Genomic DNA, 21,260 nt, shown 5'->3' on the forward strand with positions numbered 1-21,260 from the left:
TTCTTAAATTGCCATGTACTGGCACCTTACCTGTTACTAACTATTTACATATATACAGACATAGCACATTCTTTTACCAACCCTTCCATATTCTAATTAGACCTTGACCAACCCCAGTTCAGCAGCCAGTAGAACCGTATCGCTGCTGACCATTCAGGGTAAACAAAGGCAAGCTGCAGTTTGCATTGACTGAGCTAATCAAGATTGAAAACTGGGGCAAATAGGGATTAACAATGGTATAGCTGCACCAAACACTGGCCACCCCCCCAGTTGCTGAATTGAGATTATCCCCGAGTGCAGACAAGGACTCTGACGCAGCTCAGTCACTTTGATGTGAACTTAATGAAAACAACAGGTGCAAGCAAGAGTGATGAAGTTGTTACTATTTACCACATCACCTCCAGTAAAGAAGCTCTAAAGTCTCTCTTTTTCCATTTGCCAATCCTACATCTTCATTGAGAAATGGCGTATTTTACGCCAGGTTACAGAAGAAAGGCTTTAATAAAATTCATCTTAAGCCATTTTGCTTTTACCTCTGTGAATGGCAGAAAGCTCTGTAGCCCAGCAAAGTCACCATGAAATCAAACAGCCATTGTGTGTTTTGTCACCATGGCAACACAATTTTACCTGCACTGTTGTTTAAGCTTTTCTTTCTCCTTTCCTGCCCTGTAGGTTAACCTGGATCTGACCTCCCTCCTTGACAATGAAGATAAAAAGTCAAAGAACAAACGGGGAGTGCTACCGAAGCACGCTACCAATATAATGCGTTCCTGGCTCTTCCAGCATCTTATGGTGAGAGAAGTCAATAAGCGTGTAAGAGATTTTTAAGCAGGGACAAGTTTTAAGCGTACTCATCTTACACTGCCTCTTCATGAGAGAATAGTTAACGTGCTAATGCTTTGATAAAATGTCGTACAAAAATCTTCAGGAGGGTCAGTCAGAAGATACTGATAAAAACTTTGTTGTCTTTAACAAAGAGGAAGAAGGGTGTTATGTATGAATTTAAACCTTAAGGATGTAAATGAAGGAATTTTTAAGAAATCTAATTCATGTTACACTGCTTATGCCCTTTGTTTATATTTTGCATTTCTCTCATCCTGGAGCATGAAATAGACTAATTGGCTTCATTTCAGTTTCTGACCAGTTATATCTGCATTCATTTGCACAACCTTTCAGTATTTGGGATGGAAATGCTACGCAGGCACATTTCTTTCTCTAAAAACAAACCTTGAAACTTTTCTATTGGGCTTACATTTTGCCAAGCTTCCTTCCACAAAACCTAAATTTTGGGTCAGTTTGACCTGTCATGTGCTCCTTTCAAAGATAAAGATAAATATTTATTATCAAGGAAAATTAAGCGTAAAAGACAGCACCAAGGCACCATTATGGCTACACAGCAAAAATCACAAAATCAGGACATGCACAGGCTAAGGAGTGTGCAACAATAATTCAGGGCTTGTCTACATGGTATGACAGTGCACACTAGAGGGCTGTGGTTTCTCAAGTGCATCAGAGTGTTATGCACTAACTGACCTGTGTTGACCCTACTTGTGCAAACTAAAAGTTCCTTGGTGCACGTTAGCACATTAAAGTAGTATGCTACTATGCAATAGGGAAATTTTAGTTCATGCAACTAGACTTCTGCATGGGCTAGTTAGTGCTCAACATCTCGATTCGCTTTGGAAATCATAACCCTCTAGTGTGCATTGCTGCACTATGTAGACAAGCCCCTAGTGCTGTCGTACATCCTGTGGATTTTAGGTGTTCATTTTATAAAATAAGGAAAACTATATTAAGATATACAATTAACAAAACAAATAGAGAAAACCACACAACTGTGCTTAACACCGGGCCTGATTATCCCTACAGGGGAAGATATAGAAGAAGGAGCTAAGAGGGAAGAAAACTCCATGTAGCTACCCTTTTAGCAAACTGGCTGCATAGTGTTCACTAAATCTTGTGGATCCCATGGGGCCCACCTGAACCATGGCTGATTAACTAGAGGACAGGGTCATTAGTGTGGAGATCTTGTAGCTCCACAAAGGCTGTGGCTCTCCAGTGAAGCCACACTTCCCCCTGCTTTTATACCCTGGAAAGAAGTATCCTCCACCATGGAGCGGACCCACAGAAAGACTCCTAGTGATGATAGTAGGCTTTGGATCAGTTCCTACATGCCTGACAAGTTTCCAGCTCCAGCATATCTTTGTGCTAAAAGGTGTGGTTGAGTGTTTTTAAAACCAAAAAGACCATTTTCTTACATATTAAGAGACAGATAGGCAGCCAGTGAAGGTCCCAGAGGAGGGGGTAATGGGTCGTGCAGCTTGTCTCTACCTCTCAGATCTCATAGTAAAAAGCTAAGTTGCTCTGAAACCTTATTTTCCTATCAAATCTTTGTGCATTTGCTGAGTCAGCAACCTGGGGTATGGTTTCAGTGTGGAAGTTTATTTACCTAAATGCTGTAAAATTATCTTCATTTATGATTCCTGATGTCCCAGCAGGTTGCCTGTAACCATGGCAATCAGCTGAGATGTGAAAGTTCTCCGTTATGCAGAGCACAGAAGGAGTGGCAGCTGATGATATTAGTGTACACATAGTGGGAATGCAGTCTCAAATCCCAGAAGACATAGTTACCCGTAACTATCAAAGTAAATAAGAAGTATATGGGAATAAAAACATAGCTGACATGGATGAGAATGTTTACAAACAGCTCTACGTATCATAATACACTATCACTTTTAGCATACTCCTGCCTGTCTGCCAGCTCGGATGATGACAGTGGTGCACCTGTTGTTGCAAGCAGAACTAGGCTGGGCAAATATCAGGAAATATTATTCCTGAATAGTTGCTTGATTCTAGAATGCCAAATTTGCCATGCATTTGCCAAGCATTACAGTGACTTATTTGACCATCTGCATATACCACAATCTGCCCCATGCCTTAATAATGACGAGATCACAGGGTAGCATCTCTTAGGCTAATTTACACACTTCCTAAGACATCTAGATATTGTTTGCACCCTTTTTGTTAAGAATGCTCTGTGCACCTGCTACTTAGAGCAAGTAGGGAATCAGGCTGCATCAGATATAGAGATATCAGAAAACTAAGCACCTATATACAGTGGTGATGGGAACACTGGAAACCCAATGTTGGGATGAAAGTATTGGTTGGTAATGGAAACCCAAATAGGGATCTGTTCCACACATACACCATCTCTATATATGTATTATCTTTTATCTGCTTATCGCCATGGTAACTTTTCAGAGCTCTTAGTGGCAGATTTTCAAAGGGATTTAGGCACATAAAGATGCAAATAGGTGCCTACTGGGATTTTCAAACAGATAGGTGTCTATCAAAATCCCACTAGGTGCCCATCTGCATCTTTGGATGCCTAAATACCTCTGGAAATCTGACCCTTGGTTCATAATTTGACCAGAATGTATGGCCACTTCACATTCTTGCCCTGGCAGAGAACAGCTAATTTTTCTTGTACACTGTTTTCACTAGATTAAGAATGTTTTATTTTTGTTGCCTCTGCCATGCAGGCATTACAAAGGGCTGCACATCATGGATCATAAAATACCATATGCAAGGTAACATTTGAGGCAACAGAAAAGAGTGGGACCTTTAACAAAGTCATACATTTCTTTGTTAATTAAACTGTTCAAAAGAGATTGAGAGATGCTGAAGTGTTGGGCAGAATTCTGAGCACGCATACCTCCAGTAATTGCTGGTGGGTAGGCAGTACAAGGGCTTGCATAATTGCTTTATGTGACATGGATGTCCCAGGACTTTGTGTCCCCGGGAGAAAACAACATAGCAGTTCTCCAGATCAAAATCCAGAACCACCAGAAGATTATGCAGTTTGATCTGAGTATTTTGCAGCACTTTTGGGCTCTCCATCCACAACTCAAGCATTTCCTGGTGTACAAGGGTTCCCCGGGGCTTGACCCCCTCCGGGGCAGTGCGGAGCCACACTGGCTCACTCGCCGCAGTTGACGCTTAGGGAATTAGTCTGTTCGTGGGGTCTTCCTCGGCAGCCCTTGTGGTACAGGAACAAACACCATAAGCCCAGGCCCTGGGTCAGGGCGAGGCAGCGCAGAGTCAGAACTCAGGCCCTCAGGCAGGGCTGAGCAATGATAGTAAGCCCCAAGCCTCCAAAGGCCTGGGAGAGGGGGAGACTGCTACTCACAAGTTGGGTGACAGGGGGGACACAAGCCCTCCCACTCCACTGCATCCCAGCCCGGGGCCCTAGCGGTGGCAGAAGACCTGCTGCTGTGTCAGTGGGGATCCTGGCTGCAACACACTGACATGGGCTCTGACAGTACTGTAGCCAGACTAGGGTCGGCTGCCCCCAGGCTATTCCCAGACTCCCTCTCGGTTAGTACCTGGATCAGGGTGGTGTCCTCTGGGGGGTCCAGCACCATCGGTTCCTCGGGGTAGTGGGCGAGTGGCAGGCCCAGCAACTCTTCCAGGTAATGGGTGCAAGGTGCAGGGCAGGTCCGGTAACTTCCCTGGGTAGCAAGTTCAGGGCAGGTCCGGCAACTTCTCCAGGTAGCTAGCGCAGGGCAAGTCAGGCCAGTCCTGGCCTGCAGCTTGGGCCGTGGGGGTTTCCCAGTCACAGGCTAGACTTGAGATATCTGGTCTTTCCAGGGGCTGGGGCCTTACTGAGCTCTGAGGGCAAGCCTTTATACTTCCGGGTAGCCGCCTGACCGGCTGTGGGGCGGGGTCAGAGCTCCATAGCCCTGCCCACTCAGGCCTCCAGATGGGCTCAGCACCCTCCGGGGCGGCAGGGAGCCACACCACCTCACTACACTTGGGCAGAGCAGGAGGTATGTTCAGCTCCAGGTTTTGCTGGCTGTGATGTCTAGGAAGATCTAAGGGGTGGGGAGATGAAACTGGCCCTTGGCAAAGCCCTCTTCCTGCATGGTAGTACATGAACTTTGGAAATACTAGTTCCTTAATGACCTTGCGGATATGGTCGATAAAGAGAACACTGATGTCCCATCCTCAAATCGACTCTGTGATTGCCCTGTAGACCTCCAGCCAGAGGAAAAGATCCCCTTTGGGCATATTTACCCTTTATTGGAACCCAAGCTCAAGAGCCTTTAAGATTACTTGGATGAGAATCTGGCTAAAGACTTTGTCCAACCCTTCAAATCTCGTTCAAGAGCCCCTATCCTGTTTGTTGAAAAGGAGGACAAAACACTGCATATCTGTGTTGACTATCAGGCGTTGGAATACTACTGCCATCAAGCACCAATATCCTCTCCTACTGATCAGTGAGCTTCTAGAATGGGTTAGTGCTGCAAAGTTCTTCACCAAGCTCAACCCGCATCCATGAGGGTGACAATGGGTGGTGGGGTAGGAGGAACAGTAACAGAAAATGTGGAAATAGCAGAGGTGCTTAATGATTTCTTTGTTTCGGTTTTCACCAAGAGGGTTGGTAGTGATTGGACGTCTAACATAGTGAATGCCAGTGCAAATGAGGTAGGATCAGAGACTAAAATAGGGAAATAACAAGTTAAAAATTATTTAGAAAATGTAGATGACTTCAAGTCACCAGGGCCTAATGAAATGCATCCTAGAATACTCAGGGAGCTGACTGAGGAAATATCTGAGCCATTAGCGATTATCTTTGGAAAGTCATGGAAGATGGGAGAGATTCCAGAACTCTGGAAAAGGGCAAATAGTGCCAATCTATAAAAAGGAAAATAAGGACAACCCAGTCAGCTTAACTTCTGTATCCAGAAAGATAATGGAGCAAACAATTAAGCAATCAGTTTGCAAACATCTAGAGGATAATAAGGTGGTAAGTAACAGTCAGCATGGGTTTGTCAAAACCAAATCTTTAAAAAAGGGAAGAAGGAGAATCTGGGGAACTACATGCCAGTCAGCCTCACCTCAGTCCCTGGAAAAATCATGGAGCAGGTCTTCAAATACTGCATTTTGAAGCATTTGGAGAAGAAGAAGGTGATGAGGAACAGTCAGCATGGATTCACTAAGGGCAGGTCATGTCTGACCAACCTGATTGCCTTCTATGATGAGATAACTGGCTCTGTGGATATGGGAAAAGCAGTAGATGTGATATACCTTGACTTTAGCAAACCTTTTGATACGGTCTCCCACAGTATTCTTGCCAACAAGTTAAAGAAGTATGGATTGGATGAATGCATTATAAGGTGGATAGAAAGCTGGCTAGATCAGCAGGCTCAACGGGTAGAGATCAATGGCTCGATGTCTGGTTGGCATCAGAATGCCTCAGTGGTCGGTCCTGGGGCCGGTTTTGTTCAACACCTTCATTAATGATCTGGATGATGGGATGGATTGCACCCTCAGCAAGTTCACAGATGACACTAAGATGGAGGGAGAGTTAGATATGCTAGAGGGTAGGGATAGGATCCAGAGTGACCTAGACAAATTGGATGATTGGGCCAAAAGAAATCTGATGATGTTCAACAAGGACAAGTTCAGAGTCCCACACTTAGGACGGAAGAATGTCATGCACTGCTACAGGCTGGCAACCAACTGGCTAAGTGGCAGTTCTGCAGAAAAGGACCTGGGGATTACAGTAGACGAGAAGCTGGATATGAGTCAACAGTGTGCCCTTGTTTCCAAGAAGGCTAACAGCACTTTGGGCTGCATTTGTAGGAGTATTGCCAGCAGATCAAAGGAAGTGATTATTCCCGTCTGTTCAGCACTGGTGAGGTCACATCTGGAGTACTGCATCCAGTTTTGGACCCCCACTACAGAAAGGATGTGAAAAAATTGGAGAGAGTCCAGTGGAGGGCAACAAAAATTATTAGGGGGCTGGGGCACATAACTTACGAGAAGAGGCTGAGGGAACTGGTCTTATTTAGTCTACAGAAGAGAAGAATGAGGCGGGGGGATTTGATAGCAGCCTTCAGCTACCTGAAGTGGGGATTCCAAAGAGAATGGAGCTAGGCTGTTCTCAGTGGTGGCAATTGACAACAAGAAGCAATGGTCTCAAGTTGCAGTGGGGGAGGTCTAGGTTGGTTGTTAGGAAAAACTATTTCAGTAGGAAGATGGTGAAGCACGGGAATGGGTTACCTCAGGAGATGGTGGAATCTCCATCCTTAGAGGTTTTTAAGGTCAGGCTTGACAAAGCCCTAGCTGGGATGATTTAGTTGGGGTTGGTCCTGCTTTGAGCAGGGGGTTGGACTAGATGACCTCCTGTGGTATCTTCCAACTATAATCTTCTATGATTCTATATATGTCTACGCTTGGAGCTAGAGGTGTGACCAATGTGCTAAAAACAGTAGTGTAGTCAGTGCAGTGACATTGGCTAGCCATGCTGAGTATATACTCATGGGGTTCAGGCAGGTTTGTACTCAAGGTGGGTAGGTCATGCTGCCACTGCCCATGCTTCCTCAGTGACGCTACTGTTTTTAGCACACTAGCTTGATGAGTGCAAGCATGAATGGGTCTACGTGAACTGGGACTGAGCCCCCCAGCTCTAAGTATAGCCATACCTATAGAATACCCTTATGGAAGGTGTGAAAGTCCCATGATTTGGGACTTCTGAAACTACGCCAGACTAGAAACTGTTCTACAGGGAGAAATCCTGCATTGGTAGAGCTATGGACTGGATGGTCTAATAGGACTATTCTGACTTGAATTTATCATACCATGATCCTATGCAGGATCTTCTGTACACTAGATATTTTCTTGAAGCTAGGATTTTTGGGTTATCCATTCCGTGCAGTTGGCTTCTGGTGCAAAAAAATGAAAAAGCACTTGGCAGATTTTCTGGTGCACCATGTTGCACACCAATTAATACAGATTTAGGCAATTAGCACTATTAGAAAGGGACTCTAGGGCATTCCATGCAGCTAGTCCTAATTATCCCTGAAGCTATGGGTTTCTAAATTATGTATTTTTTAATCTAATGGTTTTTGGTGCTCAAATATTTCCTTTTTTTCTTCGTTTAGAAGTTAATCTGGTAGTCATCATCAGGATGCCGTGGTCATCATAATTCATTGCAGTACCTCAGCCCACTGGACAGATGGTACAAAGTGCCAATTTAGGAAAATGTTTCACAAGAAATGTAGATGCAGATATAAAAATCTCCTGGACACAGAGTGTTATCTGAAAATTATATACTATATTTATGCTAGTGTTAATGCAACTTAGGGAATGGGAAATGAAGTACTCCTAAGTAGGAACTCATTATTTAAATATGACGTTTCAAAGATTGAAATGCTCCTAGAGATTGAGGCAATGCCAGATATTAGGGATGGGTCTGTATTCTAAACCATAGAAGACTTGAATTAATTTTAAAAACGGAACAAAAATGTTTCAATTTACCAATTTAAAACATTAATGACATTAAAACTACTGAACTGATTTTCTTCAAACTTGGATTGTTTTTTAAATCTCATTGAGACTTAAAAATGCAGTAAAATATTAATGTATGGTAATATAATTTACCATATGTAATGGTTTATAACAAAGTCCATTTTGTATTATATTATAAATTGTGTTTACTGACAAATTGTGTATAATGAGCTAAAGACAGAATATACTTTCAAGAATTAAATGTGTAGAGCTAAAATTGAGCTTTCAATTTTAACTCTATTGAATACAGAAGAACTCTTAACTTAATTTCTCAGCCTCCATAGCATTTACAGTTAATTTGTATGCAGTTTCTTTGGTGGTTTCATTTAAAAGAAAGAAAAAGAAAAGGAAGAATTATTATTTGGCTTGGTGGCTCATAAATCCATCTGCATTTAACTAAAGCTCTCAGTGCCTAGGAAAATATACTTCATTTGTCCATTTGTTTTAAAAGGAGCAGAGCTTAGAATTTTAAACCAATTTGTTACTTGGTTAAACAGGAGTTACATAAGACTTGGGCCTGAAAGGGACCTCCTGGGCCATCTGCTTCACTAGCATAAGCAACCTCTTTTTATAACCCTGTCCATAGACGTATTCAGCTCCATTTTAAAGCCTCTTACTTTTCTCGTCCCAATGGGGCACTGTTCCAGAACCGCACTCCTCTGATAGTTAGAAACCTCCTCCTAATTTTTAGCCTACCTTCTTGGCACTAACTCAGAGCACACATATGAAGGAGGAATTTATATCAATACTGTCCCTATTAATCATCAGTCATCATGAAAACAAAAGAATGGCCATACTGGTTTAGACCAGTGGTCCATCTAGCCCAGTATCCTGTCTTCCGACAGTGGCTGATGCCAGATGCTTCAGAGGGAGTGAACAGAACAGGGTAATATATTCAGTGATCCATCCCCTGTTCTCTAGTTATGATTTCTAGCAGTCAGAGGCTTAGGGACACCCAGAGCATGGAATTGCATCCTGACTATCTTGGCTAATAACCATTGATGGACCTGTCCTCCATGAACTTATATAACTCTTTTTTGAACCCAGTTATACTTTTGGTCTTCATAACATCCCCATGGCAATGAGTTCCACAGGTTGACTGTGCATTGCATGAAGAAATACTTCTTTATGTTTGCTTTAAACATGCTGCCTATTAATTTCCTTTGGTGACTCTTGTTTGTCTCACATAATCCCTTGTGTTATGTGAATGACTAAATTATACTTCCTTATTCACTTTCTCCACATCAGTCATACTTTTATAGACCCCTGTCATTTCCTCCCTCACTCATTTTAATAATATACCATCCTAGAGCATACTCTGGGTGCGATCCATATGTGACCATCCACACCTAAACTTCAGAGTTAAATGCCTAACTCCCCAGGCATTTACAAGGTAGGGTCTCAAACCACTGGACTACAGAGTAATTCACTCTCTGTCTTGCATTCTCTTTCTCTCTCTGTCCCAACAATTGTTCTACTGTGGATAAATACCCAAAGAATCACTGGGCCTGAGAGAGAGCGAGAGTGACTCTGTAGTCCATGGTTAAGGCGCCCTCCCTAGGTGCTGAATAACCCTGGGTGCAGCCCCCTGTTCCAATTGCTCTTTCATTACTTGTACTCCAGCTTCAACAGGAGATATTAAGGAAGCCCATCTCAGAGTGTCCCACAGCCCAGTGGTTAGCAAACCCTCCTCTGGTATGGGATACCTCTATTCATATCTTTTCTCCCCAGGTAGCAGAAAAATGGAAATGTTAGGTCAACTTACTGCAGTAATAATTACTGTGGTGGCTTATGTCAACACTATTCTCCTTTTGTCGGAGGTGCATGTCCTCACCAGCAGCTCTTCCACCAACTGAAGAGGGGTAGTGTGGGGGCGTTCAGCTCTGCACAGCTCCCCATTGGGAGCCCAGCTGTCCGCTGGGGGACAGCCATCCAGACTTAGTTTCCTGAGCAGAGCATGGCAGCCCGACTGGGAACAGAAAGTGGGAAGCCAGAGCAGCGGGCTGCAGCCCGGCTTGGAGGAGGGAGCCCACATGCACAGCCAGGCTCAGAGTGGGGAGCCTCCAGGCAGCAGCTGGACTGAGAGAGGGGAGCTGGAACTCAGGGCGCAGCCGGCCTTTGAGCAGGTAGCGGGGTGGGTGCCCGGGGGCAGCCAGGCTCTAGATGCCCGGCTTTCTTGTCAATTTCATGGCTCCAGCATGGACACTGCATTGCCCTAACTACATCGACATAAGCCCGATGCCTCTTGTGGAGGTGGAGTTATTATGTTGGTGTAGTAGGGCACTTACACTGGTGGGACAAGGCTGTAGTGTGACACTGACATAATTAGATCGACATAAGCTGCTTTAGTAGGGTTGCCAACTTTGCAGGATTGGCCTGGAATCTCCAGGAATTAAAGATGCACCTTTAATGAAAGATTATCATGTGATTAAATCTCCAGGAATACGTCCAACCAAAACTGGCCTTTTACGTCAACCTAACTGTGTAGTGTAGAGCAAACCAGAGTCTCCCACATCCTGGCCAACGCCATAATCACTGGGCTAAAAATTAGGTGTGACTTTCTAGACTCCTAAAAGTTGTATGTTGTGGTTGCATCACAACACTTAAGGCCCTTTGCAAATCTAATCTTAGGTTGAGAATCTTTGACTGCTGTCAAATATTCCGGTAGTCAACTAATGCATATGCAGGAGTAGCTTATTGCTATCAGAGGATGGCTCGATCCTTTCTTTCTTTTTTTTCACCGCAGTTTTGGGGGATTCCTAAGAGAAAGTTTATAAACACTTCTTACTGTTTTTATTATTTCCACCAATAGACTCTGTAGGTGCAGATGAAAATGACATTTAAAATGTGTTACAGGCTTCATCTACAAAGGCAACCAGAGCCTGTAGACTTCCCTATTCCTATTCCTGCCTCCTTATCCATCCCTCCCCCTTCTTACCTCTCTTCCTTTCTTTCCTGCCAAATCTCTCAAGTTTTAAAAAGCTGAACTGGGAGCCTTAACAACCTCCTGCCCAAACTTTAACTGAAATCAACAGCCAGGCTGCTGCTAGAGTTCTGTGGCTTGTGATGCTGCCACAGAAATGCATCCTTCCCTCAGCCCAGCTGGAGAAGTGGCTTGGTGCCATTTAAGCTAAAGTTTACGCTAGAGACCTAAAATGGGCATTGATTTAAGGCTCCCAGGTTGGTTTCTTAAGAAATGGAGAGAGCAGAGGGGTTGACCAAAAAGGTTTTAACTGGTTTGCACAAATAACTGGACAAACATTTACAAATAACAAATAGATTTAAAAAAATCCTCCACATTCAGAAACAAAGATCTAAATATATAGGTTCAAAGAGGGATGTAATCCCTTTGATTCAGTTCATTTTCACGACTTTTTAAATATTTTCAGACCAGGCTCCCCTTGCTAAATATCAAGGAGGTAATTTTGTATTATTATTCATGTGTGGATGGCTTATTGTTGTTCCAAAACCCTACATCTGAACACTCTGAACCAGATTTTGAATTTTGCAGCTCTATTTCGTTGTTTAATCATAGGTTTGTTCCCTCCTACCACATCAACTTGTCTTACTAGATTCATAAGGCTGAAATTGGAACAATATAATCCTTTCAAAGTCGTTAGTTCAAAAGTTAAGGCTTCATGGTGATAGTAAATGCTCTTACTGAGGCAGAGAGATCTTTTGGAATAAGATTGGGGAAAAGCAGAAAGTGTCTAGTGATGACTTTGCGGCTGGAATTAGTCGTGTCTTCCTTTGAAGTTTGCCTCATTGGGAAAAATCCTTTTTTAAAAGTGACCTACAAGTTTTTAAAAATGAACTAATTGTAAGGCTATGATGCACTGAATACCCCAGATAGGAGCAGCTTGGTACAGCCGTCAGTACCTAGACTCAGGGCTGGTCTACACTACGGGGGGAAATCGATCTTAGATATGCAACTTCAGCTACGTGAATAACGTAGCTGAAGTCGAATATCTAAGATCGGATTACTCACTCGTCCTCACCGCGCGGGATCGATGTCCTCGGCTCCCCCTGTTGATTCCGCAACTCCGTTCGGGTTGGTGGAGTTCCGGAATCGATATAAGCAAGCTCGGGGATCGATCAATTTTAACCCGCCGATACGGCGGGTAGTCTAGACATAGCCTTAGGCAATCTTTCCCAATATGGGGAGTGCTAGGCTACTTCTAGAGGCACTAAGCATAGGAGAGGAGCAATGAGAGTAGGGAAAATTGCTTGACATTCGATCCAACCTGCCTCCCCCCTCACTTCTAAAAATACAGACTTGAAAAACCACCTTCTCTTGCACTGGCCCTTGATGCAGCCAGCTTCACAAAAGCACTGCTGACTCAGGCATCAGCTTATTGATTCAAAATTCTCTGCCCTGTGGCATGCATCCCAGCTGAAAGAGCACCACAGAACCAGCAACCACACCTCACTGTCACCCCATGCAGGTGAATAGGATTAGAAAGAAAGAATAGAAATGAGAGAGAAAAAGTTGACTGAAAAAAGTCATGGTGGCTGCTGTACTAGGTCACTATGCAACAGGGCTGCCCGGGGCGGGGAGGGGAGCAAGTGGGGCAATTTGCCCCAGGCCCCCACGAGAGTTTTCAGGGGCCTTCACGAGAGATTTCGGCAGGTCTTGGGTGGCAGGTCCTTCAGTGCTGCCGAACACACCCGGAGCGAGGCCATGAAAACTTCACGTGATTTCACATCTGTCTCCTGTTGGGTATAAAATAATGTGAAGTTTTCACGGCAATGCTATGTAGTGAAAAAACCTCCTTACCTGACCCCTAATAACATGTGATAGTAACATGAAGCTGGAATGTAGCAGGACCTGCTAGTCTGTGATGACAATGGGGAAACTGGCATGAAGTTCCTGACCATGTGTGCCAAGTGGCCTTCTTACTTGCTGCTCAACTAGTGGGCGGGGAGTGCAGTGGGTACTGTGGGGGGGAACCCGGAACCCCCGCTGGTGCAGGGGAGGAGGCAGGCAGCAGCACGTGGCTCAGGACCCCAGTTGGTGCTGGTGAGAGGCCTGGGGGTGCAGCGCACAGTGCTGGGAGGGAGGGAAGGTTAGCTGGACTGTTAGGCTCCCTACCCAGCTCTGACTGGCATGTCCCTGCAGCTCCTAGGGGTAGGAGTGGCCGGGGGGCTCTGCACGCTGCTCCCACCACAATGCCAGCTCCGTAGCTCCCATTGGCCAGGAACTGCAGCCAATGGGAGCTGCGGTGGCAGCGCCTGCAGCACAGACAGTGGATGGAGCCCCCCTGGCCACTCTGCTTAGGAGCTTCAGGGACATGCCAGTGGGACCCAGGGAGCCCCCTCCAGGTAAGCGCCGCCACGCACCCCAACGCCCTGCCCCAGCCCTGAGTCCCTCCCACACACCCAAACTGCTGCTGCTGACCCAGGGGTTGCCCGTCTCGGACAGCCTCTCTGCCAGCCCCAGCCACTGCGGAAGTCACGGAGGTCATGGAAAGTCATGGAATCCATGACTTCCATGATTTCTGTGACAGACACGCAGCCTTAGTTATTTTCAATTATACACCATTGTTTCAACCCTAAATAATTCATTGAGTATGTTTTGCTTGCTCCTACTTTACCATATATTGCCTGCAATCTGCTCATAAGCACAGAACTCTGGTGCAATTTTACGGCCCTCATTCAGCAAGGCACTTGAGTGAGTTCTGAAATGTAAGGGTGTGTCTACACTATGGGATTATTCTGATTTTACAGAAACCGATTTTTGGAAACAGATTGTATAAAGTCAATGGCACGCGGTCACACTAAGCACAGTAATTCGGTGGTGTGCGTCCATGTACCGAGGCTAGCATCGACTTCTGGAGTGTTGCACTGTGGGTAACAATCCCATAGCTATCCCATAGTTCCAACAGTCTCCTCCACCCATTTGAATTCTGGGTTGAGATCCCAATGCCTGATGGGGCAAAAAACATTGTCAAGGGTGTTTCTGGGTACAGCCTAACCCCTCCCTCCGTGAAAGCAAAAGCAGACAACTGTTTTGCGCCTTTTTTCCTGGGTGAACTGTGCAGATGCCATACCACGGCAAGCATGGAGCCCACTCAGCTCAAGACAGCAGTCATGAACATTGTAAACACCTCGCGCATTATTGTACAGTTTATGCTGAACCAGGACCTGAAAAACCAGGTGAGGAGGAGGCGGCTGTGCAGCACGGCGATGAGAGCAATGAGGACATGGACATAGAATTCTCTCAAACTGCAGGCCCCAGCGCTTTGGAGATCATGCTGTTAATGGGGCAGGTTCTAGCCATGGAACGCCAATTTTGGGCCCAGGAAACAAGCACAGACTGGTGGGACCGCATAGTGTTGCAGGTGTGGGAAGATTCCCAGTGGCTGCGAAACTTTCACATGCATAAGGGCACTCTCATGGAACTTTGTGACTTGCTTTCCCCTGGCCTGAAGCACCAGAATACCAAGATGAGAGCAGCCCTCACAGTTTAGAAGCGAGTGGCGATAGCCCTGTGGAAGGTTGCAATGCCAGACAGCTACCAGTCAGTCGGGAATCAATTTGGAGTGGGCAAATCTACTGTGGGAGCTGCTATGCTGCAAGTACCCAAAGCAATCACTGAGCTGCTGCTACCAAAGGTAGTGACTCTGGGAAAATGTGGGAAAATGTGTAGTGACTCTGGGAAATGTGCAGGTCATAGTGGATGGCTTTGCTGCAATGGGATTCCCTAACTGTGGGGGGGCGATAGATGGAACCCATATCCCTATCTTGGCACCGGAGCACCAGGGCAGCCAGTACATAAGCCGCAAGGGGTACTTTTCAATGGTGCTGTAAGCACTGGTGATCACAAGGGACATTTAACCAACATCAACATGGGATGGCCAGGAAGGGTTCATGATGCTCGTGTCTTCAGGAACACGAATCTGTTTAAATGGCTGCAGCAAGGGATTTACTTCCCAGACCAGAAAATAACAGTTGGGGATATTGAAATGCCTGTAGTTATCCTTGGGGACCCAGCCCACCCCTTGATGCCATGGCTCATGAAGTCATACACAGGCAGCCTGGACAGTAGTCAGGAGCTGTTCAACTACAGGCTGAGCAAGTGCAGAATGGTGGTAGAATGTGCATTTGGATGTTTAAAGGGATGCTGGCGCACGTTACTGACTCGCTCAGACCTCAGCCAAACCAATATTGCCATTGTTATTGCTGCTTGCTGTGTGCTTCACAATCTCTGTGAGAGTAAGGGGGAAGACCTTTATGGCGGGATGAGAGGCTGAGGTAAATTGCCTGGCCACTGCTTACACGCAGCCAGACACCAGGGTGATTAGAAGAGCACACCAGGAAGTGCTGCGCATCGGAGAAGCTTTGAAAACCAGTTTCATGACTGGCCAGGCTACAGTGTGAAAGTTCTGTTTGTTTCTCCTTGATGAAAACCCACCCTCTTGATTGACTCATTCCCTGTAAGAAACCCACCCTCGCCCTTTGATCACAGCTTGCTTTCTAAGGAAATAAAGTCACTATCATTTAAAAATCATGTATTCTTTATTAATTGATTATAAAAAGAGGGAGAGAACTGACAAGGTAGCCCAGGTGGGGTTTGGGAGGAAGATAGGAGGGAAGGAAAAGGCCACTAAAAAAGTTCGCTTTACCCCTCCGCCCACCACGTGGCTTGTATCAGGGAAGATCCCTGCTAGCTAAATGCAAAAAGCTCAGCGCCAATCCCCCGCTTGGCTAACTGCAGGGAAGAATTTCTTTTCAGCCACAGGCAAACAGCCCAGTAGGAGTGGCCACCTCTGTCCCCTTAATTAAATTCCTGTATTTCAACCAGGTTACAATCACTCTCCTGAGGATAACACAGTGAGATAAAGAATGGATGTTGCTTGAATGCCAGCAAACACCGGGACCATACACTGCCAGGCTTTGTCATGCAGTGGTACCAGATTACTTGCTACATGCGTGGCGTAGTCAAATGTCCTACCACAGAGGACGGAATAAGGTTGCACTGCCCATAAACTTTCTGCAAAGGGTTTTGGAGTACCTCCAGGAGAGCTTCATGGAGGTGTCCCTGGAGGATTTCTGCTCCATCCCCAGACATGTTAACAGACTTTTCCAGTAGCTGCACTGGCCGCGAATGAATCCCACGTCCTCAGGGCAAATTAATCATTAAAAAACGCGTGCTTTTAAACCATGTTTTATATTTACAAAGGTACACTCAACCGATGTCCCTTCCATGGCTTCATGGTCTGAGATACTGCCTTGGGAGGGCTGGGAGGGTACTTCATTCAGGCTAAGAAAAAGATCCTGGCGGTTGGGGAGAATGGAGTGCTGTGTGCTCTCTGCAAGCTCATCCTCCTCGTCTTCCCCATCTGCAGAATCCTCAACCATGGCTGAGATTACTCGCTCCTTGGAATCCATGGTGTGGTGGTGGTGGCAGGCCCCCTTAGAACTGCATGCAGATCAGCGTAGAAGCGGCATGTTTGTGGCTCTGCCCCAGACCTTCCGTTTGCTTCTTTGGTTTTCTGGTAGGCTTGTCTGAGCTCCTTAACTTTCACGCGGCACTGTACTGAGTCCCTATTGTGACCTCTCTCCATCATGCCCTTTGAGATTTTTTCAAATGTTTTGGGATTTCGTTTTTTGGAATGTAGTTCTGCTAACACGGAATCCTCTCCTCATATAGTGATCAGATCCAGTACCTCCCCTACGGTCCATGCTGGAGCTCTTTTTCGATTCTCAGACTGCATGGTCACTGTGCTGATCAGCTTTCCACACTGGGCAAACAGGAAATGAAATTCAAAAGTTCGTGAGGCTTTTCCTGTCTACCTGGCCAGTGCATCCGAGTTCAGATTGCTGTCCAGAGCAGTCACAAAATGGTGCACTGTGGGATAGCTCCCAGAGGCCAATACCATCGAATTGCGGCCACACTAACCCTAATCCGACATGGCAATACCGATTTCAGCACTACTCCCCTCGTCGGGGAGGAGTACAGATATCAATATCAAGAGCCCTTTATATCAAAGTAAAGGGCTTCATTGTGTGGCCGGGTGCAGGGTTAATTCGGTTTGACGCTGCTAAATTCAGGATAAACTCGTAGTGTAGACCAGGCCTAAGTATGTGAATAGCCCAACTGACTTGCAGAATTGAGGCTAATGATAGTAAATAAATAAACAATATGTTTATATAGCATGTTTTATTCAAAGATCCCAAAATGCTCAACAGTCCCTACTAACACATTATATAAGCCAAATCTTAAGCGCTTCACCCACACTACAACATTCTGCATAAATCGCCTCACAAAAAGGCAGCTGCCTCTGATGAGAGCAGACGCCTAAACATGTAAAAGAAAAGTATACAGAAGAGAATGACATTACATGACTCCCTATGCTACACTCCTTCTCTACAATATTTTTGTAATAAGTTTAGTTTTGTGTGAGCTCTGCATTTCCATTGTGTCAATGGTGTCTGTCAGTCAGAGCTTTTGGTTCTTGTTCTTCTTCCAGTCTCTCTTTAGTAGTTTGAGATTCACATTCTGTAGGACCATATTCAGTTATATCACCTTCAGGCCAATCAAAAGACAATCATTTTCCTTCCCAGTAATTACATGGTCACCGTGTTCAATTTCAGGTCCTTTTCCCTTCACAAACTTTTATCTTCCAATGGCAGGTCAATATTCTCCTTCATTACCTCTCTGTTTCTTCTACCCTAGCCATATCAAGTATGTCAATATATCATACAAATAACAGACAGCATCATTTAATCCATGGAACAGCTGAGCCATTATTCTCTGAATCACTGCAAGATACAGTGGTTATGATATACAGGGACAGATTTTCAAGTGTTCAGCACACATAATTGGGGCCAGATTTTCAAGATGGTTTAGCTCTCATTTAGGCACCATTTATCGATATTATTTACCACTCCACCAATCTTTGTGTCATCTGCAAACTTTTTCAGCAATCATTTTATAATTTCGTCCAGACCATTGATATTGAATAGCAGTGGTCTCAGAACCAATCCCTGCAGGACCCCACCAGCAGAGCTGGGCAAAATTTTCTGTACAAAATTTTTTGCTGAAAAATGCAGATTTGGTAACACTGAAACCTTTTCAATTTGTGTCCATTTCACCAAATTGTTTTGATTAAAATAAAAAGAAACTAAAAAAAAAATGGAAAAATTCAAAACATTTTATCTGATGTTTTCAAAATGACGTTGCAATTTTTGGTTCAGAGCAATTTTTTTGTTTCAAAATGTTCTTTAATTTTATTTAAAAATCAATTAAAACATTCAGAAATGCTCAAAACTGAACCATAATGTATCATTTGAATTTGAATTAAATGTTTTATTTGACCCCAAAGTGTTTTTTCCGAATTTTTTTTTAGAATTGCCGGAGAACTGAAAAGTCTATTATTCGCATAAACTTTGGCCGCTTGTACACATTACTTTGATGATGATTCCTGATTAATGATTACATTGACAGAACTATCTGTTAGCCATTTTTAATCCATTGAATTTATGCTATATGGAGTTCCCATAGTGTTAATCCTTTAACCAAATGTCATGTTGCACTAAGTCAAACGGTTTCCTGATGTCTATGTCTATTATACCATCGCAGCTGTTGTTATCAGCCAACTGTATAAGCTCATCAGAGATTCACAGATTCATATATTCATAGGTTTTAAAGCCAGAAAAGACCATTGCAACCAACTAGGCCAGTCTCCTGAGTTATACAGGCCAGAGAATTTCACCCCCTAATTCCTATGTCAGTCCCATAACTACTGCGAGGGATAGAGCATATTTTTTAGAAAAATGTTAAGTCTTGATTTAAAGACCTCAAGTGGCAGAGATTCTACCACATCCCTTGCTCAGTTTTTCCAGCGGTTAATTACCCTCATCTGGTAGTGCACCTTATTGTTAGAATTGTTTACCTTGCCTTTCTAGCCATTGGAGCTCATAATGCCTTTGTCTGATATATTAGAGTCCTCAACAGTTACAAATCTTGTCCCTATGGAGGTGTGTATATACCATATAGACTGATAAGCTAAATCTTACACTGTAAGACAGTCAGGGTCTCAGATGGATGGCTCCAAACCTTGTATCAAAACCTGCAGCAAATCAGGATAACTCAGTCTCTTTTCAGGGGGTAAGTTTTGAAGGACCATCAGAAATGGGCCTCTTGGGTTAGCAGCTGGGAGCTCCCTATCCTACCACCCCCCTACTCATTTGTTCATCTCCACGTGGCATATAATGTTAAACTGAGGTAAATTAACCGCCCAGGAAGTTTCTCCCACAAAGACAGAACTTTTATATTACTCAACCCAGTAGTAGCTGAGCTTCTGTGGGGTGCAGATGGAGGTGGGGGAGGGAGGAGTGTCCAGTCTCACCCCCAACACCTTTGCTTCTGTGGGGTGCAGATGGGGGCGAGGGAAGTGTCCAGTCTCACCCACATTCTCTGGCTTGCCTGAGTCCTCCTCCAAACAGCTAGCTCCTACAGGTATTTGCAACCCCTGACGTTTCTCCTGTAAGTGATCTTCCAGCTCCTTCAGTCTGTCTGCAGCTCATCTCTGGATTTGTCTACACAGCCCCATGATGTAGATCACAGAGGTGTGAGTTGCAGCATACACTAAAGAGTTACATTGTTACTACCCCCTTTATATCCTGCGAGTGAGAACTAAGAGGTACCCAGTACAATGTAATCTTTCCAACAGGACTCTGTTAAAGCAAACTAGGTATCCTTTAGTTCCTGCTAGCAGGGTCTACTTGGGGCAATTACAGCCAGGGGTGAAAGTAAATTAAAGGACTTACTGGTACTCCAGAGTCCTGAGTGAGGGCGTGGCCTCAACCAGAAGAGGTGTGGCCTCAGCTGGACGAGTCGGGGCCCTTAAATCAAGAGGCAGCTGGGAGCCCCGGGGCTAAGGGGCGATTTAAAGGACCTGAGGCTCTGGCCGCCGCTACCACAGCAGAGCTCCGGGGCCTTTAAATCACCAACGGAGCCCTGCGGCAGCCGGGCTAAGGTGGCACTTTAAAGGGCTGGGGCTCCCCACAGCGGCAGGAGCCCCGAGCTCTTTAAAGCACCACCCAAGCCTGGCTGCCAGAGCCCTGGGTCTTGGAATTCCAGATGCTGCAGGGAGCCCCAGGCCCTTTAAAGTGTCAGCCTGGGGAAGCCGGTCTGGTCCAGCACGGCGCTCTTGCTGGTATGCCAGACCGAACCAGACCGCTTACTTTCACCTCTGGTTACAACACAATGCTTTGGTGAATTCTGCAATTCCGCACCACCACCCCTTTGCTCCACACTGCAGGACCATGTAGATAAGCCCTATATTAGCAAGTTTCAAGTTGGCAAAAGCTTTCTGGGTGTTTTCTATTTCCTAGAAATCTTTTCTATGTATGTTACCCAAGTTGCTGCTCTTCTCTTTAATCTGCTTTGCTAATCTGGGCTGGGTAATTTGTAGCTGGGTTTAAAATCAGTCTGGATACATTGTAGCTTCGATTTAATAAAGTTTTCTTTCTACCTAATTGCCTTCAGTTCCTTCTGAGAAACTCCTGCCCCTGTTTTAGTTCCTTCTGCAAAGCTTCTAGGTCTTTCATTCAGAGAAACTTTTAGTTCCTGTTTTAGGTCTTGTTTTAATACCTTCTGGCAGCTTTTATTGTCTCTTGGACAGCTTTGATTTCTGCAAGCATCTTCACTATATGCTCAATCTTGGGTCAAGAGGAACACCAGCTCACAATTTTTCTCCTTGTAAAATATATTCCAGTCTCACATCAGTGTCACCCCTCTACCAAGAGGTGTCAGATTTCAGTGTCTTGCAGGTTGATTTCGCATTGAAGGAGAAATCAATGACATCAAGTCCATGTAATTCCTTAATGTAACTTGTTTATTTATGCTGTATACACCAGTCTTTGAATATAGGTGACTACACAACATCAGGCAACTT

The 21,260-nt window shown here is 44.8% G+C and overlaps 1 protein-coding gene across 1 annotated transcript in view; it reads left to right on the top strand.

Moving 5' to 3' along the window:
* Nucleotides 1–21,260, top strand: part of LOC115637398 (homeobox protein PKNOX2) — a 78,137-nt gene that overhangs the window by 20,658 nt on the left and 36,219 nt on the right. The window contains exon 4 of the mRNA XM_030538648.1: nucleotides 673–792. Within this exon, the coding sequence (XP_030394508.1) occupies nucleotides 673–792 (120 nt within the window). The remainder of the gene's footprint in view (nucleotides 1–672; nucleotides 793–21,260) is intronic.

Source organism: Gopherus evgoodei, chromosome 19 (genome assembly GCF_007399415.2).
Source record: "Gopherus evgoodei ecotype Sinaloan lineage chromosome 19, rGopEvg1_v1.p, whole genome shotgun sequence".
NCBI classification, from domain to species: domain Eukaryota; kingdom Metazoa; phylum Chordata; order Testudines; family Testudinidae; genus Gopherus; species Gopherus evgoodei.